Source organism: Dysidea avara, chromosome 10 (assembly GCF_963678975.1).
Source record: "Dysidea avara chromosome 10, odDysAvar1.4, whole genome shotgun sequence".
In the NCBI taxonomy this organism is placed as follows: Eukaryota; Metazoa; Porifera; class Demospongiae; order Dictyoceratida; family Dysideidae; genus Dysidea; species Dysidea avara.
In genome coordinates this window covers 19,316,834-19,344,297 of record NC_089281.1, presented here as the reverse complement: position 1 = coordinate 19,344,297, position 27,464 = coordinate 19,316,834, and the positions used below count along the sequence as shown (strand labels likewise).

Sequence of the window (27,464 nt, the reverse complement as noted above, 5' to 3'; positions counted from 1 at the left end):
ATACGAGCGAATACATGTACGCAATGCCACAATACAAAATCCTAAGCTCTTACAATGGAGAGTTTGTATTATATTGACGCGTACGCGTGCTGGAAGTTGCAGCGATTATTCTATCAGGTTCCTGGCTCGGAATGGGTTGCCATAGCAATTTCTACCCTGGGGGATCCCAAGATTTGTTATTTGCTAGCCTTTCCGGTCGCTTTCTTCATCAACCGAAAACTCGGCTCACAGATGCTGTGTATAATAGCCTGGGCGGAATGGTTGAACATCGTACTGAAATGGTGAGTAGTGTATGAATATAGACACATTTACTATGATGTATGAGTGGTCATATAAAGGTCACCTGCTACCAGTGGAATTATCACTCGACTCTGGCTAGATGTCATAGCTACAGGGTCTTAGCAGCTATGTTGTGTGGTTGCATTTGTGCAGGGTGTAATTTATTTTGGAAGCATTAAATTGAGCTACCGGCCTACAGTCATCATAACCATTTTCTAATGCAAAAATGGGGGTCACTCACGGGGAAGATGTTGACAATGTTTCGTCAAATTTCATATTTCAATCCAAATTTCAGCATATTTGAATCTCCGTATTTCATTCAAGAAGCCACAAAAGATCTTGCTCATCACTTGAATGTTATACTAAGTTATGCGGAAAATATCTGGAAATATTAGGTGCTTGGCATATTTCAAATTTTAGCATTTTGATAGGCGATATCTCACTCATTGACAAACCCTTCGTGCAATAATATAGTAATAGCAATTAGAATAGAGATATTTCGAAAAATCCGAGACATGCGTATATTTACGGATCATGTGAATTGCCACAAGAATTTACAAGATTTATCAGAAATTGTGTAGTTACACTTTAGCTCTTTGGGCTGTTAGAAGAAATTGGTATAACTTTATAGTAATGTTTGTTAGAGACTGTTTAAAAGCAAAGTGGAGGTTGCATAGTCCATAATTCATAAATTATCACATGACGCAACGGTAATCTATGAATACACACGTTCTTGGATTTTTTTTTGAAAGAACTCTATACAAACAGCTAACTGTCCCCAAGTTGACCATTTGTACCCTGCAGAAGTAGTATAATCACTATAGATGGTGAAAGGGAGTGAATGAGTTGTAGCAGCTCAGACCTGACCTTGTCGTTTCAGCAAATTAGTACAAAAGTTAAGGTTGTATTGCATCATGATCTACCATCTAGGGAGGCTGTTGGCAATACAAAAATAGGCTACTATAGACTTTATTGTTAATCGACTGAGTAGGTATTTTACGAATTACAAATTAACAGTAACATTTTAAATTTCCTGCTGACTTGATAGAACATCTATGCATGTAGGATATTATAGCTACATACTTGAACAGTTGTTTGTGTCTTTCTAAAAGTCAGTATGGATTTTGTCTGGAAATGTGCATTAGTTTGCATCTTTATTGTAGGGCTAACATGAGGATCTTCATGGATTTTAAAATGCTCGCAAATAACATGAAAATCAGAGGGCATGGTCTCTATCAGACTTAGATAATAGGCTAGGGGCATTTTATATCCGAAGCTTCTTGCAAGAAAGCTAAGCTTCGAAGCTTTGTTAATTATGTCATGATAATTACAATTGATGGGTGTATACCCATATATGACCGTCTCAGCAAAAACCCGACTTGTTCACACAAGCATGCATTTTGAGAAAAATAAAATTTGTAAAATTACGCATGTTACAAAAAATATGCAAGTTTTTATTGGTCCATTACTCAGAGAAGAAAGACTCAAATTGATTAAAACTATATACCATCTTATTCGCCTGCTTATGAAGAGTTCAAAAAAATTTATTTCATTGGTGTCACCCCAATGGACATACGTTTGTTTATGATGCAGTAAATGTAAATTAGATCGTCTTCAACTAAACCACCATCATACCCATATGCGTAAGTGACTACAGGGCTAACACTATAACCTTGGTTGATTTCCTAATCCATGGTGACCATTTTAAGCCAAATTCCAATGTTGTAGACTAATTCAAATAGAAGTTTTGGCTGTGAATGTAAGCGCCTGTAGTTTATTTTCAGTATAGTCGCTGTACAAATTGATTTTCTTGTTCCTCCTACTGCCTAGCGTTATAATTCCAAAACTACGTACCACAAAAGGCTGAAAGTTTGGTGATCCATTTCTTAGATAATGCTGAGAAAAAAAAATCGGTTTTTGCTGAGACAATCATGTATGGTCTCACACTTTGTTGCAGTCATGTGTCAGAATGATGGAACCGTCACTAGCACACAAGACGCAATGTTTGAATTTTGCCCAAATGTTCCTAGTGTATGGAGTTGCATGCTCTCTTGTCCATAGGATTCAATGCACTCCTGATGCATATCAGAGTTACATTTTGGGAACAATGTTGGATAGCAGTTAACCCCAGGATTGACAGTGGGTAAGTACGAGCACTGCTGACCCACTGGCCCAATTGGTAATCTAGATCTGATACAGATGTAACCCAATATAGCTAAAACAGAGACATTTAGTATAGAATTGTACCTCTCCTCCATTATAACTCACAGTATAGTTACAGGAACAATGCTGTGCACAAGACACCCAAGCGTGAAACTACGTAAGTAAGTATACCACAGCATTTAGCCCTACGTAGGGTAGAAAAGATCATCTGTATAAGGAAATAGTAAACATGGATAGCTGCCAAATTATTAAATTGTTAAGTGGGTGTGGCTCCACATAACAGACAGCAACTCTCATGGGTAGGTGTGGCTCCAGACAGCAACACACATTCCTGATAATTAAGTGTGGCTTGGCCACATAAATTTCTTGAGTATGCACTAGAGTTGCAATGATACAGTGTGTAGACGTATCAATATACAGTATTGCCTCTGGTGTATCACAATACAGCGATATATTGCACGGTACAAAGTGGAGTCTAAGCAATGGTCTATGTTATTTTTTAATATTGTTTTTTTTTTGTTTGTTTTTTAAGAGAAATAAGTAAACTAACTATTCTTTGAGAAACATTACATACTATTTAGTTTAACCACAATGTACAATAATTTGATTGTCAGCCATGTTAACAAGCCACGATATGTCGATATATCACAATGTATCGATACTGTTTGACTTGATACGCGATATATCGATATATTGTTGCATCTCTAGTATGCACATCAATGTGGCTGATCTGGGTCCGCACATACCTGATATTCTATAAAGTATCCCGACAAAATGTGCCACAAGATACCTGGATGACCCGGCCCTGCCTCATAACAACAATTATCTGGTCCAAGAAGAGCAAAAGATAAACAAGCACTGCTAACCGTTGGCACAGTTAACCTTTTGAAATGTGCTTAGTTTTTTGTACATATGCATCGACAATCACATGGGCATTAAACTACATGCTTTTCTTACCATTTAAGTGACTGTGCATGACTCAAAGTGACTAGTCTCATCCTCCAGCTCTTTTTCTTTTGACTAGAACCTATCAATTTGAGATCTCAAGTCTCTATAAGGAGACACTTATATAACCATCACCCTCCGAAACATAGACTACAGCTTTTGCATCCTTTCAAATCAATTTGCCAGCAATGACTCGCTCTGAACCTTGTGAGTGCTTGCACTTTGCATTGCCATCATCATCAAGCGTGATCCCTCATGATCCTACCAAGGAGACCTGGGTACATGTATTGATCACATGACCAGGGACCTTATACAATTAAAAAATTATGGGTGAGACCCGCTTGACCATAGCAAAAGAAATAAGAAATTAACCCAGAGCGACATATGCAAGATCTCTGTCATTATATTATGCCATTTTAATGCTTTTAGAAATGTGAAGACAAATTGCTTTCAGAACCTACTGTATAGAGTTGACAAGTGATTTTGGAGAATTTTATTTTCATAAAATGCAAGTGGTTTGCTTCTCAAGTAATGATTAATGACTTGTTTAGTTCAATTCATCATCTGCAAACTTTTAGTTAAATTCAGTAAATATATATTTTATTCATGAAGTACTCGTATTTACAAAAAAAAACACACACACACACAAAAAAAAACTAGTAGATAGTGTAGTCCTTAGCAAATTGTTAATTTTTTAGTGTGTGTGGAAAGTTTGTATACTGGGTAAGTGATGAGCTTTGCAATTCAAAGCCCTATATATATATATATATATTTTTTTTTTATTAAACTAGGTTTTATGTAATCCATTAAAAATTACATCAAGTTGCATCATGTGTATTTTACAATTGACATCATGAAAATATTAAATGTACTCCAGACAGTTTTTCAATATATGACATAGCCATATACCATTACTTAGCAACTATAGACATTGGATGGTCAGAGATTAAATTTAACTATTCCGATTACCTATTTATGGTAGTGGAATAATCTCGACATGGCACAAACAGTCATCTAGCTATAAGCAAGGTAACTCTACTTAATTAATTTTTGTGTGGTTCAAAGTCCAAAATGGCAACAAATTAGTTACAATTCATTACAATAAACTCTGTGTATAGAAGAATAAAGCATTTTGTGTGGGAGGGTCAAGGTGTCAAAATGAGCTTCTTAACATACATGGAGTACTATAGCACTGGTACTGTACTCACATGAAACACACGTAGATAAAGCATTGTGTCACACTGTAAATTCTGGCCAGGATGGTTGTATTTGCTCATCACATAATACATTATCCAATAGTTAGATAGCTGAAATCCCACAAGGTGAACATTCTGAACAATGTACTAACTTTTGTGGACATGACGGTGCTATCATGTGTCTTCATTCATCCCTTGGTATATTAAGACTTGCAAAGCAAATCTTTGTAACTACAGGATATTTTGATACTCAGTTCTCTCATAGGAACACTTCAGCATGGACCACTGTAGTCTCTGGATATTATCCATGTATGCGCATACAAGATGAATGGCATTTGCTACAGTGTAGATATGCATATGTCCTCTTGAAGAAGCTTTATTAGTATGTGATGGGTTGTTAAGTGTACATGTGAGTTCAACTTTAGTGGGAGCAGGCTAGTCAAAGGGACTGTCATTTAGTCATCAGATATCATTTTGAACAGACGTTGTTATTGATACTAAGGATATGTGTGGTGTCTGTTTGTATGTCTAACTCAACAGCAATGATATTATGTCTGGGGTTCAGCTAAGTTCAACTATTCAAGTAGATCCATTAGCTTTGTGACCATTGTGTTGCTTATAGTAATAGTTGTGCTTAGCTTGTGGTGACCTATGAATCCTATACATTTCTCGTATTTCCAAGTTACTGAGAAAATCCAATTAATTGTGATCTTGTGCCTCCTCTACATGTCTCTTACTACATTACATGTGGTGAGTCATGTGTCTGTGAATGTCAACTTCTTGTAGTCTATCTTATAGAATTTCCTGTATTTGTCTTCGAAATGTTTTATTCATTTTTGGTACTAAATAGCTTCATTCATGTATCAGGAGACGAAATATTTCTAATGTTTGATATAAATGCTGCTTAAAAATAACCTTGACATTAACATTCCCTGGCAGCATAGTATTTTGGACTCTTTATAACAAATACATGCAGATAAACAGGGCCGGAGGAGACAGTCTGGTCAGATCTGGAGCTGGACTAACTTGAAGTACATATTACTTGCAATCATGTGCTATCTATGAACGGTCATATCTACATGTACTTTTTACAGATGTTGTTGACAATGCATGGCACAAGTAGTCACCTGTGTATAGTTTCTCAGCCTAACTAAAACTGCATGTACAATACTTACAATTACTTTACAGCACAGCATAGCTCTGTACAGTAAGTAATGATTGTGGGTTATATGTATCATGTGTGCTGACAGTTGCATTGTGGGAATTATCATGTGTACGCAGGTGCTTTCTTTGATTCTAAACCAGCACAGTTGAATCACAATTCAATCTTCATAAAGTAATCATCAGTATTTCTTGGCTTGTCATTCTTGGCTTCTTTTTACTGTGCAAAGGGCTGACATTGACAACCTAGGTGCCTCATTCCGTGGCAGGAAGTTGTACACCCATACATTACATGGCGACCATTTTGAGTAAACATTACTCCTCTTAAACTACCCACTAGTCCAGTCAAGAGATACTGAGCAAACTCTTTCACCCTACATCGTGCCATTTTCAAATAGTGATTATCTACCAGTATATTTACGTGCACTTCATCACAGACTATACTCTTCCATATTTCAGGTCTACCTGTTATAGTATCGAAATCTGCTAAAGAACGACAAGGTATAGGCTAGGTGATATAGCTAGCTAGCAGTGAAATATCACTAAAATTGCATATTAGAGTATCTAATTTTCAAAACTTTCTCGGGGGGGGGGGGGGAGGGGAATGCCCCCAGACCCCTCTAGAATACTTGTGCTTTGCACTTTGCAGAGTGTGCGAAAGCAACTCCTCTCTCAGGAAACACCTTGCATATCAGTAGCAATTTCAACATCTACAATAACTCAATTTTCCTTCCTCCGGCCCTGGTGGTTTTGGGGTGCAATCCCCAGAAACTGCAGGATTTTTGCAGTTTAAAGGCTTGAAAATGTGCCAAAATTGATGTAAACCTAACACTGACTTGCATGCAAGATTTTTTAAATTTTACAGGGAGCCCATGCAGCATGGCCCCCTTACAGAATAGCCTATGATTAGTTGATTAGGCAGCTACAGTAGCTATACAGTGAATTCACTGCACAGCTACAATAAAATGCCTACACAGCTAAAGTATTGGGGTTTATAACAGCCTTTAAGAACATTACAGTTGTGTATAGGACAAGCCTGCCTGCCATGGTGAAAAAATCATCTACTAAAACATGAACCAATTTAAATAGAAATTGGAGATGGTATGAGTGCAAGGAAAGTAGTACTGTTGTGGAGACATACAGACATACAGACATACAGATCATGGATTCTTTATAAACAATCTTATATTATCAAGGAGTTTCATTATCAGAAGTATTCATGTTTGTGCAACAAGTAATGATATGTGATTCTTTTTGTCATATATTTTATAAAGCAATCAGATAAATATTATGATAGCAGTCCCATCAGAATTGACTTTCATTACACAATAACACACATACACTAAACCCTTTGTGCCATTAACTGTGGTTAAAATAGTCTGGTTTATGCATGCCTGTGTAATAAGTGTGTTATTTTGTGGTGTACAATATTATTGTTGATGGTTTTGACACTATATTGATAGAGTGAGTGATAATTAGTACATCAAGAATGCTGTCTATATGATCTGCTGATTCAGACATATTGACATAATAAAATTACTGCATTTGTGTGGATAATCTACTGTTTATGGTAGGTAGGTATGTAGAAGTTTAATATCTTGCATTTTGTTAATTATTGAAAGTGAATCAAAGTGGCCATTCCATTTTGTTTTTTCAGCTTATTCTGTCTATCACACAGCACAAAAGCCACCTCTGGAATCAATCCATGCAAACACTATAAGCAAGAGTGCATAATAGCCCCCACTACTATATTATGAACTCTTGCTATAAGAATTACATGATAATCAGTACAAGGGAGCCATTTCGCATTACCCACAAATCAACACCTACACAGTAGTGGAGAAAGAAATGAGACAGAAAAGAGGACAAAGGTTAATCCATTGTGCATCCATTTTAGCCGCTATAGCAGAAGAAAAGGCACGTCTCAAGCCTAAAAGATGTCGAACAGTGAAAAAAATCAAATCCATAGCCTTTAGGTACATGCTTGGCTCAGGCATCAGTTAGTTAGTCAGTTATTAGAAAATATATATAATTCAAATTCCATAGTAACTTGTTGAAAGTGTTTGGAAGCATGTATGGACTTGATTATATCTAAATACTGCCGCAAAGCTGTCATAAAGGATAGTTTATGAGCAGTGTTGGGCAAGTTACTTTGTAAAAGTAACTAGTTACATATTACATATTACTTGCAACAGACCTATTTAATTACAGTTACATATTACCCATAAAATAAAGTAACTATAATAATATTACATATTATATTACTTTGTGTCCACAACCTTAAGCTGTCACGTGTGAAACTACCACCTTATCACGTGACATGATTGCGTTGTTGGACAATGTACAAATCTTGGTTATAAGTAAGAAGCTAGTGAATAAGCTTCATTCAATAGTCCTCATTACTCCATTGTGGTTAGGCGTTACTCAGAGGATTACTAACGAGATTAGTAACTTCGTTACTTTTAGTAATAATATTACGTCACATTAGACTCGTTACAGTAATTATATTGGTAACGCGTTACGTTTGTAAGTAAAGTATCTTGCATTATATTACCTGTTTTCATAGTGTATTTCGTTATATTACTTTGTTACCACAAAAGTAATAATATTACGTAACGTGTTACTTGTAACCCGTTACTCCCAACACTGTTTATGAGTAATATTTTAGCATGATCACTGCTATGAAACCTTGTGTGGGAAGTTCAAAGTAAAAAAAAAAAATACTGGTTTTACATGGCTTTAGTCCTAGTTATAGAATGGTATGTGAGCCAACCTGGACAACATAGAACAATGAGTGGACTAAGAGACACAGAATTTACAGAATATATGGTGTTCTTGGATGGGCACAGTGACGAATCTATTGAAGATGATGGATTCCAAGACTACTCCATGAATTTTGAATTGTCTTGCACATGTAGGTTGAAGGTAACTCTCTACAACACTTAAAAAAGCACCCTGTAAAAAAAGAATCCTCTGCACCATCCGTATTTAACTACTTCTACATCTATGCAAGTCACTTGTCGGGGGCAAATGTTTAGAATCAAAACTGATTTGTTTTATGATATGTCTGTCACCATTCACCAGTCATAGTTGTGTTGCAAAAAAAGTAAGCAAACATGTACAAGGAATAGTTATGGAGAATAGGGATCATATAAAATAAGGGAGGTTGCCCAAGACCTGCAGCTAACTAGTGAGCATTTATCCTCTACCTCAGTCATGGCTATACTTCTGACAGTAAAAATTAAATATGAATTAGTATTACTGCAGCTGCCTGTTAGTATTACTGCAGCTGCCTGTTAGTACTACTGCAGCTGCCTGTTAGTACTACTGCAGCTGCCTGTTAGTATTACTGCAGCTGCCTGTTAGTATTACTGCAGCTGCCTGTTCATTAATTTTAGTTCTACAAGTATAAGGAAAAATTAAGTTTGATTAGGAATCATAGAAAAAAGTAGGGAAACAAGGGAGGTCACCTACACCTGCAGATATACTAGTGGACATTTAATCCCTACTGAGGGATTAAATGAGCTGCAGGTGCTGGGCAACCTCCCTTGTTTCATCTGAACACACACCCCAGTTATCAAACATTGACTCAAAAGTGAAGTGGCAATTACGCTTCGCTTTCAGCTATGTTCAGCCCATTACACAGTCTACAAATGAAGAGCATGTTAACTTCAATTTATTGTGATGCAATAAATTACATTTATGCTTCGCTTTCACCTATTTTTGGCCCTCACACAGCATTACAAATGAAGACACCTCTGCAATTAATCCAGTCACCACAGAAAATACAGACTATTTCCGTTTACAAATGGGAAGCCACGCATTGCACTACCGTGAATCGACACCTTGGACTGTCAGCAAAAAGAATGGGACATTTAGGATGGTATTGTGAAGCTGGTTTTTGGGTGATATTTTTGGCCAGAAAAACCCAAACCTCCATGATCCAGCCAAAAAATATCACCCTAAAACCAGCCTCAATTTCCGTTCATGACAACTTGGCAGTTGGTTAGGCAAAGCCAAGACCAAATATCTTCAGACCAACATCAAACCCTTCCAAAAAGTTTTTATGGAATTTTAAAATTTTTCTATTTAACAGAACATTATGCTGACTGACTAACTAACTGACTGATGCCTCCAGCCAAGCATAGCTCGACACTTGGTAAGGCTACAGGCTTGATTTCTTCACTGTCCGATGTCACTTCGTCCCAAGATGTGCCTTTTCACCAACCGTAGTACGTACAATACACACATCATGCTTTTGCCTTTCTCCTTCTTTGTGTTCCAGTTCTTTTCACTGACAATGCAACTCAGGTGTTTATGTGATGCGGCTTCCCTGTGGCTGTGTTGGCTAATCGCCCATATTTTCCGTAGCAACTGGATTGATTGCAGAGACACTTCTCGTACTTTTCTTCATTTGTAACGCTGTGTGACGGGCAAAGCATAGCTGAAAACAAAGTGTAATGGCCACCTTCCTTTCCGTTACGTAATTGATTGTTGGGACACACATTCTGACGCAAAATTACTTATGATTCATTTGTCATAATTATGTTATAGAAAAAAGTAAACAAACAAGCAGAAGAAAAAATTAGGAATTTTAGGGATCAAAGAAAAAAAGTGAAACAAAGGAATCACTAAAAAGTGTTAAAACAAGAAAGGTTTCCTATACCTGCAGATATAGTAGTAGATATTTATTCCCTATAACCATGACTGAATTAGAGATTAAATGTCGTATCTGCAGGTATAGGCAACCTTCCTTGTTTTATCACCTTTTAGTTATTCTCTTGTTTCACTTTTTTTTTTCTTTGATCCCTAATCCATCCCTAATCGAATTTAAAATTCCTAATTTTTCCCTGTACTTGTGTTAATATACAGCACACCTTCCATCAATGGGTCTATGCATATATTTCAGGTATATCTGCATAATGCAATACTGTGGAATGCACTAGCTTGTGTGTGTGTGTGTGTGTGTGTGTGTGTGTGTGTGTGTGTGTGTGTGTGTGTGTGTGTGTGTGTGTGTGTGTGTGTGTGTGTGTGTGTGTGTGTGTGCTTTATTTTTGTTTACTAGCTTGTGTACATGCTGGGTGGAATGTACAATGCATACAAGGGAAAAGGTTTTGTCCTACTGTAATGATGCAGGGAGCTATATACATACTTGATCAAATAAATGAAGATAGTAATTTTTCTCTCAAATCTTCACTTGTATGGTCACAGTGAGCCACAGCCAGTGAGTGTTTGGGATACATGTGTATATACTGTGTCCACATCATACAGTACAGTGGTTATATATATTATGACAGATCATAGAGGTTTGCACTTTCTTAAGTCCTGGAACCAGCCTCACAATAACTTCACAGCTATTGGTTAGGTATAACCAAGCCTAAAACTATCTTCAGTGTGACCTTTTAACGTACATACAATTCTTTTGGCAGACAGCACAAGGTATCAATTCCCAGTAGCACATAATGGCCTCCTTGTATTGATTATCATGTTTATAATGAAAAATTATTTTTCCGAAATGACTGAGATGTGTTTCACACACTGTTCTTCGTTTGTAACACTGTGTAACAAGTGGAACATAGCTGAAATTGAGAAAGTATACTGGCCACTTCACTTTTCAGTAATTGCAGGCAAAAAACTACTTTTATGATGTCTGGTATCACTTTTTCCTTTGATGCAGTATAAGTGGGTTCATCAGTCATTATTACAAGTAGCTATAACAAAAAAATTAGAATTTGATTAGGGATCGTTGCAATAAAAAGTAATGAGGCTGCAGATATACTAGTGGACATGGCTAGTCTGAAGCTTAAATGTCCACTAGTGTATCTGCAAGTGTACTATAGGCGACCTCCCTTGTTTCATTAATTTTATTTCTAACATAGCAAAAACCGGCCGTTTTTTACAAAATAAAACTGTATTGAAATACACTGGGTAAGAATACACGTGCTACATGAAAATTTTATGCATGCTATAATTGCATGGTCAAATCAATAAAACCTATACAGGATTCGCCTGTTTATGGAGAGTATGGAAATCTTTGTTTTGTGTTTGCACATCAAAGAATACGTGAGTTATGGGCGTTTATTTACAATGCAGTAAAAACAATGTTCACCATCATCATTTCTTAGTGGAATGGCCTTCTTCTTTGTCAACGCGAAGTAGTACAGGGAAAGCACTATACCTTCATTGATTGATTTGCTAGTTCATGATGCACAAGTTCCATCTTCATAGTTTGTTTCAATCGTGAGTTAAGATCGATTAATTTATTTCCCATATTATTGTGGTACAAATCAATTTCCAACTGTCAAGCGCTATAACTTCAAGACCATTCATCATAAAAAGTTGAAACTTTGGCTGTCCACTCTTGTTACTATGGATTACAAAGATGCTATAAAATGGAAATCAAGGAATGTGTGAAAAAAAGCCGGTTTTTGCTCAGCCGGTCACATATATCTCTTCAAAGAAGAACTATTTCATCTTGATCAGATGACACGGATAATAATGTCTTTTGTACCTTTTGTAAATATTCTGTTGACAATTCAAGAACTGGTACTATTCAAGGGCAGCACTGATAACATTTACATTCTCAGCAATCAGAATAAGGCTACCATGGAGCAATGTCTCAGTATTGTATTTTACAACTGAAACTCACGATATGGGCTATCTTGGATGCTATAGAAATCAAGTGGTAAATCACTGAAGAACTGAAGAATGCTGTAAAAAGACTAAAATGAATGTGTTTTCTACAAAATGCTAACACAGTGCATATGTGTGAGACATTGGAATTATACCACTGCAATACCAAAAACAAATATTAATGTTTCCTCTTGCTTACTGAAGTGTCCATGAAGGAGACAACATTATATTGACAAGGCACTAGCCACTAACCAGCTCAAGTAGATATTATTGAACTGGTTTAGACATTTACAACTAGGATGTTGTTTAGTAACCATTTAGGGGAAGATTTTGCAGAATGTTATAGCCACAAATTGTGGTATATTTATTATACCACAACACAGCATGTTTAATCCTCCCTGTTGGAATTCATTTACACCCTCCATGGTGGTTGGGTGTTCTAGTTCCTTATATACCATGCTGTGTGGCTTTCGCCCGCAACTCGGCCTATACAATCATTCAATATTTGAGTTCTAAGTATTTTTAACAAAAAGATTTTTGCCGTGACGCCGTATAGCCTGTTTTCACTGTCAAGTACCATAAGAAAATTGACTGCGCCGAAGAAGAAAACAGTATAGTTTAAAATAAGATATATATTTACCAGTTAGGCATAGTGTCAGTTGCTTTTGTCACCACATCCATGCCTCATTTTGAGTGCTGGCACACAACACTAGTGATTTAGAACTCAAATATTGAATGTTTGTGGGTGAAGGCTTGTTGGGATTCATTAACACCATCCATGGTGGTTGGAGGTGTTAGAAGTGAGTTGCCTATCCTAACCATTTCAGACCTTTTTCGGAGCAGGCGCTTATAATTTCCAGACGATAAGTGTTGTGCAGAGAAAATAGCAGTCTAACCACGTAAGACTATACAGTGGAATTCCTCTTAAAGGACACCCCTGAATTCTGGCCAACCTCTTTATAAAAGACAAATATCAACAATATTTTTACATCTCTTTACAAAGGGCGAAAATAAATCCTCCAATGGTGTCCGTCTTAGAGGGGCTCTGAATTGTACAAGCTAGTAGGAAATCATTACAATAAAAGTGCTTACACAAGGAGATCATCACCTTAAATGTGAATTTGATTCCCATATAGTTTGCAACAAACCCAACATTGCTAAAACTTTAGAACGCTGCACCAAAAGAAGAGTCACACCAGACATATGAGGTTATAAGTAACAACACAACATGTGCTCTAATAACTAACTAATGTAGCCATTTCACATAGTTTTCAACTGTCCTGCCCATTACACAGCCAGAACAATACTTAAAAACCAGCCTACAACCAATCTGCTTCAACTGTTGAAGGCATGACACGAACATTATATAGACAGTTACCTTACATGATAGGTGATGTAAAGCCATATATGCACTCCTACGAGTCAACACCTTATGCTGTCAGCAAAAGGTAATGGAACACAAAGGAGGACAAAGGTAAGTTAATGATGCGTGTATTGTACATTCTGTGGCATGCCAAAAAGCACGTCAGGCTGAAAAAATTTCTAACAATTAAAAAAATCAAGCCTGTAGCCTTAGTTATGTTTGTAGAAGGGATAAATGTTAGCTGGTTAGAGTTTACACACTTTTTGGTTTGACTATATTTATAGTTATAGCACGCTTACAAGGGATATGACTAAAATATACGCATGATTCATGAGAGAGCGCAGCACTTTAATGAGAGTGCACATATTTAGTCATGGGCATGGCACCGCTAAGAGTCTAAAACATCTGATCCATCAAGAATTTCTACTGATTTCGATCCCATGAGGTACTGTTTCACTATAAATTGTTATCTATAATCGTTTCATCTACTGGAGTGTAGAATATAACAGTTATACTACTTGGGATACCTAGTCACAATTACTGAGTTATCCACGAAAGAGACAAGAGTTCATTGAAAATCGTTCCAGTATAGCTGAAGTGAATAATTGTTGTCACTTACTATTAGAGACTTGTTTACCATTTAGATAAGGACTTCACGGAATGTGTGAAGCACCATATATGGTAAGTGTAGCCACAAAGCGTGGTAATATCAGTTATATACCATAGCACAGCACTTTTGATCTCAACTACATAATGAATCTAACCATTACTGCTAACGTGCTATGAAGGTATTACTGGTCAGTACATTGTTTTTGTGGGAAGGTGCATGAACCCTACTATAAATATGATGGCTGTTTCACAGACAGTAGATTATTTGGTTACCATCATCAAATTAATTTCCATACATGATGTATTGTTCACAGTCATGTATAGTGGTGAAGATGACAGTATTGTTTACACACCTGTCATATGACAATATCATTCACATTATCTATTTCTCACACACAACTATAGTGACTAATTGTTAATATTAAATTTAGTGCATCTATAGAAATGTGTATACTTTGTGGTCTTTGAACTGGCTGAATTAAATTACATGTGATTGAATGTTTTCCTAAAAAAACACCTTACAGATATATTAATATGCTTGTAAAAACTTACCATTTGTATGGCAAGATGAAGTCTCAGTTCTTGGGATACTATTAAACTACATTATACAATAACTGATATAACTACACTGTAAAGTTTAATGCTATAACGTAAAGCACAGGGACTGTGTTTGATATAGTATCAACTCTGCAGTACTATAAGCCCTGCATATATTTGTCCTAAGTAAATGCCATCCTAATTGCTGTGAAAATTTTCTTGTACTGTATTTTCAGTGCTGTCTACTTCATGCTCTCTAGAGAAATTTGTGTTTAAACAATTTTAGTAGATATTTTTGTTTGCCCTTGCAAATTAAGTCTTTTCTAGGAATTAAAAACTCTTTGTGGTGCATGGGTTGATAAGAACTCAAATTACAAATTTCAGTATTTATACATAAACACCATTTTTTCACTATCCTTGAAAGCCTTTTATGTTCACACCATATATGTGCCATCCAAATAATAATTGTTGCCATTCCACTGAAGTCTTATAGCATCACTAACTTCTATATCACTCTAGTAACTAGTCCATATACACAGATACTGTGTTGCAGAACTATATATTTTTGTCCTACAACAGTTGTTGTCCACTAAAAGTATATTTATGTAAGTATAATGTGATATAAATGGAAATGGTCCATTACAAGGATATGATGTATGAGAACATGTAATGTATAGCAACTAATTGATAGTTCTAATGTGTTTTTAGCTGGATAAAGTGGTAGTAATTTAATTTATAAGATGGTAAAATTGGCCGACTGTTTATCATTTTCCCGAGTGAAAGATGTATCCACAAAGACTGTACATATGCAGAAGGGGTTGTTGTAAACAAGACTGTGTTATTGCTCATAATGTGCTGATTTTTTACTGTACGCATTTAATACTAAACTATTCGCCGTTGTAACTCTCAAGTGCATGCTTGTATCAAAACTATACTTCAGTTACAGTATCATGGAACTTCTGTTAACATGTTGATATAATAATTAAGAGTGTATAGATTGCACTAAGGTCACCAGAGTAGAAAAGGTGCAAAATGTTCGATAAGTGATCAACGGAAATTAACGGGCATTCGATAATAGGTACCGGTGTTTGATAATTCGTATTATGTGGAGTGCAGAAATCCACTCACAACACAGACATTAATTGGATACTATGGCTCAAACTTACGTGAGGTATTCTACGAGAAAGGCGCTACCTCCCGGTGAAAATTCAAGGTTGATACTGCTTTCCTGGGGATATTTATGAAGTAAAGTATAAACCTCATTCGATAATCAGTCACTTACGCTACATGCCTTTATCAGAAAGATTACCATGGACTTAATAGATAGTTATTGTTTTTTGTGGTCGAGAGACAAATGATATTAGCATGAGACAAAAAAGCTATTGATAATGGTACTTTAGATGGCATAAGAATTTGCAACTATAGAATAATTCAACTCAGATATATCTTCAATACATCCGGTTGAGTCTATATGTACAGCTTGACAATGAATTGAATGCACATGTGTAAGCCTTGTTAGTTGTGCTAGATTAACCACTATAAAATCACTGCTATTTACTGGTAACAAAGACTGTAATATAGTACTGTTCACAATTGCATACATTTTGGTCTTAAAATGTACCATATACAAGTTATATTGAAATTTAAGTAATGCACACATAATGCTGATGTAGTCTAAAATATCCCTATAGCTCTACTAGTGATTCTGTTGTTATCTGTGACATATTACTGCACCTGTTACAAATTCAACATCTTATTGAATGTGCTCTCAACCATGTAAGAACTACACCTGAATATTTACACTGGCTGAATCATAGTTTGATACCATAGGATATATCCTGATTGTCCTAATGGTGGGAGCCTGTATGTAATAGAAGCCATTAAACAAGTGTACCATCAGGGATAAATTTATATACTGTTTCCTGTATTGATCATAATACTCTGAAACTATACATTTATAAATGGGATATAATGATGTTTCATGGTATAGTGTGTATAATATAGTTGGATCTTACTAAATACAGTGTCATGGGTTAATATGATGTAACTACAAGGAGACTAATTTCTTAAAGCTAATGTAATTGCCTTTGAGGAAATATATTGTGTGTATGTAATCTTGTGTTCATTTTAAATACACAAAGGTATCATTGTTTATTCTACAAGATGTTACTGTGGGGGGTTGTTGAATAGTTAAATTGTATTATGATATAGACAATCTACACAGCTTGTAGCATTACACAATGTTCATTTAATAGTTGTAGATCAGTGTATGTTATGTACCTGCCATTAATTCTTAGTTCACTTGATTTCTCATGTAAACATCCTAAAATTGACAACAGGTGCCATTGATAATTGTTCTTGTTAATATGTAAGCTAGGGTCTGCAAACCGAACAATCAACTTTTACAAATCAATCCCCCTACCATTGTGGGATGTTCATCATAGCATACCATTGCTAGATCCACCATGAAACCGGAAGCATGATTGTTGTCTTCAGAGAAATATCAAATTTTATATCTCACGAGGCATAAAATTTATTTTAAAATTTCGTGCTCCATACAAATGACCAGATGAAATTTGCTACTTAGCCAGATCTTATCTAGAGTTGTTGTAGTTAAAAAGTATGCACAGCAATAAGCAAATTATTTGTTTGATTCCCGGCTGCTTTATTTCAAAAGGAAGCACAATTTTTCAAATTCAAGCTGCCCTGCCAGCCAAGACAAGTAAAGCCAACTATTCTTCACAGTATTGTGATAAGGTTGATTGCATAGTATATCTATGTTGTTAGTGTGGAAAGGATCTGAGACTTCTCACCATCTGGGTGACAAGCGTCAAAATTTTTGTGCTTCATTTCACATCAATGATGCTGAAGTCCCTTCCAGCACTTCTGATGCCACACTGATTACCTAATTTTGTTTAGAATGATAAAAGATGGACCAAAATGTTTGGCAGTAGTAGCAGTCGTTGCTTCTGTGATTTCATATGATGTAGTATTCCAGCAACTCGCCAGGAGCCCCACCTAGCTCAATTCAAAAATGAAAGATTCCGACTTTTCTCAGTTTATTTTTGAATATTTTGCAATATGATGGTGCTGTAGTATGTAAAGATTTGAAGCCACTGTGGAGCATAAGAGGTGAAGTCAGTATTGAACGATTTAGCTGCCTCCAGTGGTCTAGAGCTTCGAACGACACATGGAGGATATTGATGAAATAATAATTGACAACCACTGGCACCAGGAACATCTTTTGCCATCGTTCCAGTCCGTCATTGATGGGTATTGTGGCTGCAGAAGCGCTAGAAATAGCTAGAAGGCATGATATAATTCCCAAATGTTGCAAAAAAAAATTGACGCTCATCACCCAGATGGTGAGAAGTCTCAGATCCTTCCAGACTTACAGCATAGATAGACTATGCACTCAACCTTATCACAATACTGTGAAGAATATTTGGCTTTCCTTGTCTTGGCTGGTAGGGCAGCTTAAATTTGAAAGTTTGCGTTTTATTTTGAAGAAAGAAGTCCTGTGCCGCAAATGTAGCAAATCATTTGCTTACTGCTTTGTGTACTTTTTAACTACAACAACTCTAGATAAGATCTGGCTAAGTAGCAAGTTTCATCTGGTCATTTGTATGGAGTACAAAATTTAAAAACAAACTTTGCATCTCGTGAGGTACAAAAAGTGATATTTTTGGAAAGGCAACAATCGTGCATCTGGTTTCATGGTGGATCTAGCAATGGTATGCTAAGATGAACATCCCACATTGGTAGGGGGGTCAATTTGTAAAAGTTGATTTTTTGCTTTGTAGACCCTATGTAAGCAGTGTATTTGTATTATACCAGCACCTACACTGGCAGAATCAACTCTGGATGGACTACTAATTTTTTGGTACATGATGTTGTTTGGTTTCAGTGCATGTGTTGTGCATGCTCCACTGTACTGAAATCAATTTGTCCATGTTTTGATAGTTCTTGCAAGAATTATTTTGTGTTTCCCTTCTGATATTCTTGGGAAAAGGGAAAAGTAGCAATACAGTCAATAAACTTTTTAACACATTATTAATTTAGGGAACTTGCAACATATATAAATGGATTTGACCATTTCCTTCCTCTCAGTCAAGTCTAAGAAACATTTGCTTCAAAGCAAAAGTCACATGTGTGCCAATGTTAAGCCAAACCTCACCCTGGAGCATGCAATTATCAAGCTGTTGTATTTTCCTATATGCATATTGAAGATTATAATAAAGCTGTAGTATTATATGAATGCATGTGAGTCACAAGCATATATTCAGCCTGTTACATACAGAAGTGATTTAACTTCTTATCTAAGGACATGTTAGTTCACTGACTGTACTGTGTCATGGATATGCGTTTAGGTAAATAGTACACTGAGTGGAGTCACATTGCTGGTAGTAACTAAAGAGTAGTTTAGTAAATACAATTTTGGGGTTTCGTCTGTTAATGTAGTGATATAAGCCCATGCGTACATATTGGTAGCCAAATGTGTGGGTTACCATACAGATTGTGAAATTGATATAATATCCAGTTAGAATCTTCAACAATCATTGCATTCATTAGATGTGGGATGGTCTGTGCTTTCAAAACCTTCACATATCCTCCACCATTTGTTACTATAGAGATTTATTGATCATGTTCTGTAATTTGTATTATATGTTACTAATAGCTTTCCTAATAAGCTAAGATTGTAAGATAGAAATTTAGAATACAATAGGTGTTGTTATAAACTTTCAGGGTGTCACCTCTGTTTAGTAAGATACGAGCAGCGTTTGTTACAGTTCCCTTGTGTGTATTTAAACTACACAAGATTTGGCATTTGCACAGCAACGTATGTTCTCCTGCAGTAGTTTGGGCCAGACAACATTTATTGTCAAACTGAAGGTTTTCATAGTTGAAAATTAAATCAAAACTAAGCTAAGCCATAAACAGTTATTATATAACCCTATATAGTGGAACTAACAGCTGTGGCCTACACAATTTATTGACTAATTTGTTTGTAAAATGATAACTTTACACCCAGCACAAGTTTATTCTGCTCTACTGTAAAACTACACAATCACCAAAAAACTTAATATATGGTTTTAATATTAAATACTAGTCTAGTTTATTTGAAAAAGTGTTGCAATGTCTTTAGATAGCATTGCGTCAGTTTTTCTATGTCATATGCCGAATAATACATGCTGACATTATACATATATAGTCAAATCTTACTACACATGCTATAATGTTTTACCCCATGAATTCCGACTACAAACTGTTATCTTGATGTAATCAACAGTCTGGTTGTTATGATCCAAACTAGTGCATGTTTTGTAATGTGATTAGACCAACCACAATTAGCACTAATCACTTATCATGTAATTGGTATATACACAGAATCATTTATGTGATCACCTATTATGGTAATAGTGTGTTGACTGTCATTGGTTGACTGCATTGTTACATGTGTTATGAGGGAACTGTTGTATATGATACATCAGTTTCTGTGGGGGAACTTTTTACTTTTTTTTCAAATGTGTAATTCAATAGTTGGTTGTATTTTGTGATCACTACAGTGGACTAAACTCATGGACTGTGCATGCTTGTTTAAACTAGAAACTTGTCTATAAATGTTTCTGGAAACTTAATGATGTTTATAATGGGGAATAAACTCTTGGCTAATGGTCCCAGGTGTCCATATCATAGATTCCACTGTAAACAAGTCCTCTTCATTAAAAATAGCATCTGTTCAGTCAATTTGTAGTGAAATTCAGTTTCAACTTCAACCACTAGTTTAGTTTGTTTTAACAAATTGTCATATTTTGTGATAGTGTGCACACACTTAATTGTGTTACACAGTGTAGGAGTATAATGTGTGTGATAGTAAGTAATGGATACCTACAGGATGGTATGCATTCCATCCATCATATGGCTGCATTGCTATGTAAATTTTGTGTGTGGCAGTCAGTATAGATGCAAATGTAACAAAGTTTGTGTATAGAACAATGCAATAATATTGCTTATACAATGCACATTTTAGTTCTCCTTAATCATAACATAAGGTAATGTCTAAAGTAGTGTTGTATTTGATTGTGTAATATTAGTTATTGCATAGTTATGAAAGTTGTTCTTTACGAGGGTAATAACAGTCATTTGATTTTTATATGAGTACATCACAGCTTATTTGGTGGCTGCTATAGGTGTCCCATTTACTTGACAGTTGATGCAGCCATTGTTACTAAAGTACTCATCCATTAGTCGTCTGTATTTTTTATTTTGTCATTTGGTTGCGACTAAATGATAAAAGAAAAATACAGTCTGTATCAACAAGACTACTCTATTGTCAATACTATAGTTCATCTTAAAATCTAATCCAGTAAATACTCTACTAGAACATACATAAACTGTGTATGAGTATATGATGTGAAATGTGGTGACTTCTTGTATCTAATATACTCAGTGTATATGCAAATGAGTGTACTCCATATCATGCTTTATTTGGTTATACTATAATGTGCTCTTTGATCATCTGGCATCTATATATAGTAACATTTAGCAATGCATAATTGTGTATAATTTGTGTATAATTCTAAGTGCAAAATAACATAGCTAGTTTACATGTGTACATGTTAACAGGTTACTATTAGGGGAGAGGCCCTACTGGTGGGTACACACTAACAGTGACTGGCCAAGTGACCAGACAATACATCAAGTCTATATCACCTGTGAAACAGGACCAGGTAAAATATAAACTAATTGTTATGTTTTCTTTGCAAAGCATATCATTATATGGAGCCTTGATGCTTCACATACTAATTTCTCATTACATTACAGGGGTTCCCTCCGGCCATGTTATGATCACGGGGTGTGTATGGTGGACCATTGCTAACTACATCTCACAACTCAACAAGAACCGACCATTATCTAACATCATCAAACCATTAACAGCAGTTTTCATAATGCTAGTGTTGATATCACGTGTATTGATAGCTTGTCACTTTATCCACCAAGTACTGCTGGGACTGGTTGTTGTCATTTTATTGTCTGCTGCTTATGGACATCTCAATACTTGGCTTGGAGAGGCATCATTTGGGATATTGTTTATGATGTCACTTTGTGCTGGATTTGGATCATTCTTTATTTACTATGTGTGGATTTGGCTTGGGTTTGATCCAAGTTTTTCTATCCCACTTGCCGAAAAATATTGTGCCGATCACACCTGGGTACACTTGGACAGTACACCATACTTGTCTGTCATGCGGTCATCTGGGAGTTTATTTGGTCTAGCCATCTGCAAGTTGATTCAACAATATGTTAAGCTGTCTAAACTGTCTACTAGCAGTCAGTTAACTCCTTCCAGTGTTATATTAACAATAGTGGTGTTGTATTTGTGGAACAGTGTACCAATGGCAGGAGCACAGATATCACATATTTTGTTTTATACCATGTCATTCATTAGGTATGCAATGTTACCATTTTTGGTGACAATGTTTGTTCCACTGTGTACCCAGACTAGCTTATAATGTCACATTCATTGTATGTGATATGAAAGCTGCTGTCAAATATATTTATTTATTATTATAAAATGGTAGTGTCACAGTTTAATGAATGAATAACCTACAAATATTTATTTATATATACAGAAAGGCTGAAATGTATATGTAATACTGATCCATAACATTCAGGTCTATTGTGTGTACAATGTGTGTTTCCAATAACTGGTTAATAGGAGTACCGTACCCTGTATGTGGGAGGCTATATTCTAGTCATAATGTACATGTTGACTTTTAAAAGGTATGCTATCATGTAGAAATTGTGAAAATAGAAAACCAGATTCAAAATAGAAGTTATACAGAATTATTTTTCACATCGTGTAGTGAACAACTGGAACTCTCTTCCTAGTAACATTGTAGAGGCTAGATCAACTGATGAGTTTAAAAAGTTATTTGACAACTGGAACAATGACATTATGTATAGTACAGATTTATTGTAACTTAGGATCAGGATTTACAGACTTCCTTATTTATTCCTGTATAATAATAAATAGGAACAGCAACTTGATGGCCATTCATTGAAGCCTATTTGACCAATAATCTGTTATTTTTCACCTTATCGGTGCATGTATTTAGAAATAATATACTGTAGTATTGCTTCTTTGGGAAACATTCAAAAACTGGGGCATAATTATATAGGAACTCAATGAACACTTAGTTCTATACCGGACCATACATGCATTAGCTGTTGAGAAGGCCAAACTAGTTGTTTGGTGACATTAGGTCATTTCACATATCAGCTGAAATGAACACATGTATTTTATCAGCAGTCCCTGATGATTGCATCATGTGTTCTATTCTACACACAATAGTGATGTATACATACTGTACGCCTACAAAATCTGTCACTTTAAGTTTTTGGCTGTGAGTGTGTGTGGCTGTACAAGAGATGATTATGTGTAGTTATACTTAGAGGGGTGCTGATATGCTAAAATGTTCATATACCAGTAATTTTTGTATAAACATAATTGCATGTCTATAGCTAGCCAGTATAATCAGGAGCTCATCAATAGCTCATCAATAGCTCATCAATAGCTAGTTCATCATCAGTAGCTAGCTCATCAGGAGCTCCTGGTATAATATAATAAAAGTATTAGTTTAAAGAGGGAAGATCACAATTAAACAGGAACTAAGCTTCCATCCTCTCAGAATTAATTTAAAAAATGTGGCCAAAATTATATTGTAACTTCAAAACTTGCATGATCATGAAGATTAACATAGAACAGTTTCTATAAGGTGTTAAAGCTTTCAGGTAATGTAACTTGTTGTGTTCACATAATATAAGCAAAGGATGGAAAGAGAAGGGTAGTCATGATCAAAATTGTATTTGATAGTAAGGCTATTAAATATCACAATACTCTAATAAAGTCAACCACTCTAATACAACATGACCAAAACAATTCCATTAATACTCTTCTAAAGTACATAAAATTAATTAGAAAGGCAGTGCTGCCAGTGCGTGAGCTGAAATTAAACCTCTTTCCTGTGCACACTACCGCTATGCCAAATATCCCTCCATACCAATTGCTTGATTACAATTTGTAGTCAAACCATTAAAAGATCTATTTTCATTGGTGCTTTTGAAAGACTATTCTGAAATGACTTCTTTTGACTAAATACAGGCACTGATCCAGGAATATGTCAAGGGGGTGAGAAGTTCACTATGATGTGCATGTTGTTGGTCTATATTATAGGGGCATGTACCCTCTTGAATTAGCCTTCCTAAGATTAAATCTAGAAGCAGTTTTACTTAATCATGAATCATAATTATTATGATATGGCTAGTAGTGGCGAACTGTTGGTTTCTGAATCTTGCAGTAGAGCTAATGGATTATAAACACAAGCTAATGTATAATTATAGTATCACAAGTTTGGTCAATAGCTAATGTAGCTGTTTTCGAGTCAATTGTCCTGCCCATTACACAGCCCCACACACAAAGAACAATACTTGTGACCAGTTTGTACAAACAACCAATCTGTTGAAGGCATGACACGGACATTACCATTTCATTCTTATGTGATAGGCAACATGAAACCATAAATGCACTGCTACGATATAACACTTTGTGCTGTCAGCAAAAGGTAATGAGACACAAAGGAGGACAAAGGTAGGTCTGCATTGCATGGCATGCCAAAATTCCAATGTCTGACAGTGAAAAAATCAAGCCTGTAGTAGCGGTGGGCAGTCAGTATTGATAAATATCACACCACGGTATTTTAATGATAAATATTACGGTGTTACTAAATACCCATTATCCTCTTTGTAGAATATGCAGTGCTTACACTTTAAATGGTAAAACAAATTGGAGGTGTTAACCAACACACTTTTTGACAGAGATGATTAATAGCGTTCCCATCATCGACTGTTCTCCCATTAACATGTTTCTCCAAACCAAAGTAGTCCCACTAAGCTCTTTGCTCCATTCCTGCTAACAAGTTCTGCCATATTTCATAATAGCAGTCTGCTTAGCACCTATTGGACAATTTGAAAGCCGGTAACTTCCGGTATTCTCGGTATGCGGTATTAATAAATATTAAATATTAATAGTTACTCAATTTCAAAAAGCGTATTGCAATACAACTAGATTATCGGTATATTTCCCACCCCTAGCCCATAGCCTTAGTAATTATTAAGTTGTGCTTGCTGAAGGCATCAATATTAGCTAGTTAGTTCACAAAATGAATATTTCCTTGTAGTATTTTGGAAATGTTGTGGTTTATACAAAAGACTCTTTTTGGTTTGTTTATACATATACGAACCTAACATAACTGTCAAGGTGCTTAAGGTGCTGTGAAGGTATTACTGGTCAAAAAATTGTTTTGCGGGAAGCTGCATGAACCTGCCTATTATGGCTGTTTCACAGACAGTAGATTATTTGGTTACCAACATCAAATTAATTCCATACATGATTTATTGTTCACAGTCATGTATAGTGGTGAGGATGACAGTATTGTTTACACACCTGTCATATGACAATATCACACATCTGTTTCCTCTGTTGAATGTTTTCCTTAAAAACACCTTACAGACATATTAATATGTTTGTAGAAACTTACCCTTTGTATGGCAGGATGAAGTCCGCTCAGTTCTTATTAAACTACATACACAGTAACTAAAATATAGCTACACTATATAGTAGCATATATACAATGATATAGTATTATATCATAAGAAACTAGAATGGACTATGTTTGATATAGTATCAACTCTACAGTACAATAAGCCCTAAACATATTTATCCTAAGTGAATACCATCCAAGAACTAAGGTTTCTTGTATTGTATTTTAAGTATCAAACTATTGTCTACTTTATGCTTTCTAGAGAAATTCAGGTTAAATCATTTTAGTAAATATTTAACAAGTTGCAAATTAAGTATTAATTCTATAATATTATGCAATGGTAATTATGGTATATACGAATGTAAAAAAATAAATAAAAACTCTTTGTGGTGATACATGAATCGACAAGAACTCAAATTAAAGATTTCAGTATGGTATGCTTGAAAGCCTTTTATGTTCACACCGTCATATAGGTACTATCAATAAAAATTGTTGCCATTCCATTCCATCACTAACTTTCTATATCACTCTAGTAACAGATAATGTGTTGCAGAACTGTATAATTGTCCTACAACAGTTGGTGTCCACACTATAATACCAATAAAGGTTTTAAAAGTACAGTATAACATGAACTGATCCATTACAAGGATATGATGTATGAGAACATGTAATAGTAACTAATTGATAGTTCTAATGTGTTTTTAGCGGATAAATTGGTAGTAATTTAATTTAAAGGATGTTTCAGTATGGAAACATCACAACTGTGCATGGTTAGGGTTATAAGGTATTGGATTGTAATTGATGGCTCTTCACATGATGCTCTATTGTACGTATATACCCTTGTATAATAAGCCCTTGGAATAGCTGTTTGGTACTAAACTTTCCTCTTTGTGAGACTATAGTATGCATGTAATGTTTCTTCCTTTATTTGTTATGAATGAATGTATGCACGATCATTATGAGAATGACAGCAGGATATTGTATCATTTGCTGTAAGAGGTTTACTTATACAAACTGATGAACTTTCCCAGACCAATACTTTACATGTTACATGCCTTTATCAGAAAAATTACCATGGACTTAACATTATGTATTTATGATGGAATTAATTGTTATTGTGTTTTGTGGTTGAGAGACAAAATAATAATATTAGCACATGGTAAATTAAAATAGCTATTTTTTATACTTGTAATTTAGATGGCATAAGAATTTGCAACTATAGAACTCTGATTATATTCTTCAATATCTCCGATTTGAGTCCGTATGCAAAGCTTGATAATGAATTGAATGCACATGTAAGCCTTGTCACTATATAATCACTGCTATTTACTGGTAACAAAGACTGCAATATAGTACTATTCACAATTGTGCACATTTTGGTCTTAAAATGTACCATATACAAGTTATATTGAAATTTAAGTAATCCACACATAATGGTGATAATATAGTATCTCTATAGCTTCTGTTGTTATCTGTACTTGTACCTGTTACAAATCAACATCTTATTGAATGTGCTCTCAACCATGTAAGAACTACACCTGAATATTTACACTGGCTGTATTATAGTTTGATATCATAGGATATATCCTGATTGTCCTAATGGTGGGAGCCTGTATGTAATAGAAGCCATTAAATAAGTGTACCATCAGGGATAATTTCTCAGTACAGTGTTTCCTGTATAATCATAATACTCTGAACTACATTATGATGTGAAGAAGTTAGTGAAGCTTATAAAGTACCTTTAGCATATCAGTAGAGCGGCACAGTGCGAATACTTTGTCATTTATGAGAAAAGCATGATATCAATTTACAGTGTACTCCTCATGAGATTCATTTTTTGATATAGTGCCATTACAGACTTGACCTTTGGTGACCTTTGGTGACCTTTGCAGCCATTTTTATACTGAAAATTTGTCATTTTTGTCTATCTCCCTGAGGTATTATTTTGCACTGCTAAAACATCATCCAAATTAA

The 27,464-nt window shown here is 35.4% G+C and overlaps 1 protein-coding gene across 2 annotated transcripts; it reads left to right on the top strand.

Annotated features, from left to right (window-relative positions):
- Positions 1-23: 23 nt before the first annotated feature.
- LOC136236307 (glucose-6-phosphatase 3-like) lies at positions 24-22,959 on the top strand. Of its 2 annotated transcripts, XM_066026445.1 has the most exons (4): positions 24-281; positions 21,514-21,617; positions 21,712-22,336; positions 22,755-22,959. In XM_066026445.1, the coding sequence occupies exons 1-4, from the start codon at positions 55-57 to the stop codon at positions 22,777-22,779; spliced, it is 981 nt and encodes a 326-aa protein (XP_065882517.1). In that variant the 5' UTR covers positions 24-54; the 3' UTR covers positions 22,780-22,959. The 2 variants fall into 2 exon arrangements, with proteins under 2 accessions (XP_065882517.1, XP_065882516.1); XM_066026444.1 differs by lacking the exon at positions 22,755-22,959 and having other exon boundaries at positions 21,712-22,501.
- Positions 22,960-27,464: the final 4,505 nt, after the last annotated feature.

Bases quoted from the DNA above. Each gene is read 5' to 3' on its own strand.
- LOC136236307 (XM_066026444.1), top strand. From the start codon at position 55: ATGGAGAGTTTGTATTATATTGACGCGTACGCGTGCTGGAAGTTGCAG. The intron at 282-21,513 runs GTGAGTAGTGTA...ACATGTTAACAG, and splicing joins TTGAACATCGTACTGAAATG to GTTACTATTAGGGGAGAGGC. The intron at 21,618-21,711 runs GTAAAATATAAA...ATTACATTACAG, and splicing joins CACCTGTGAAACAGGACCAG to GGGTTCCCTCCGGCCATGTT.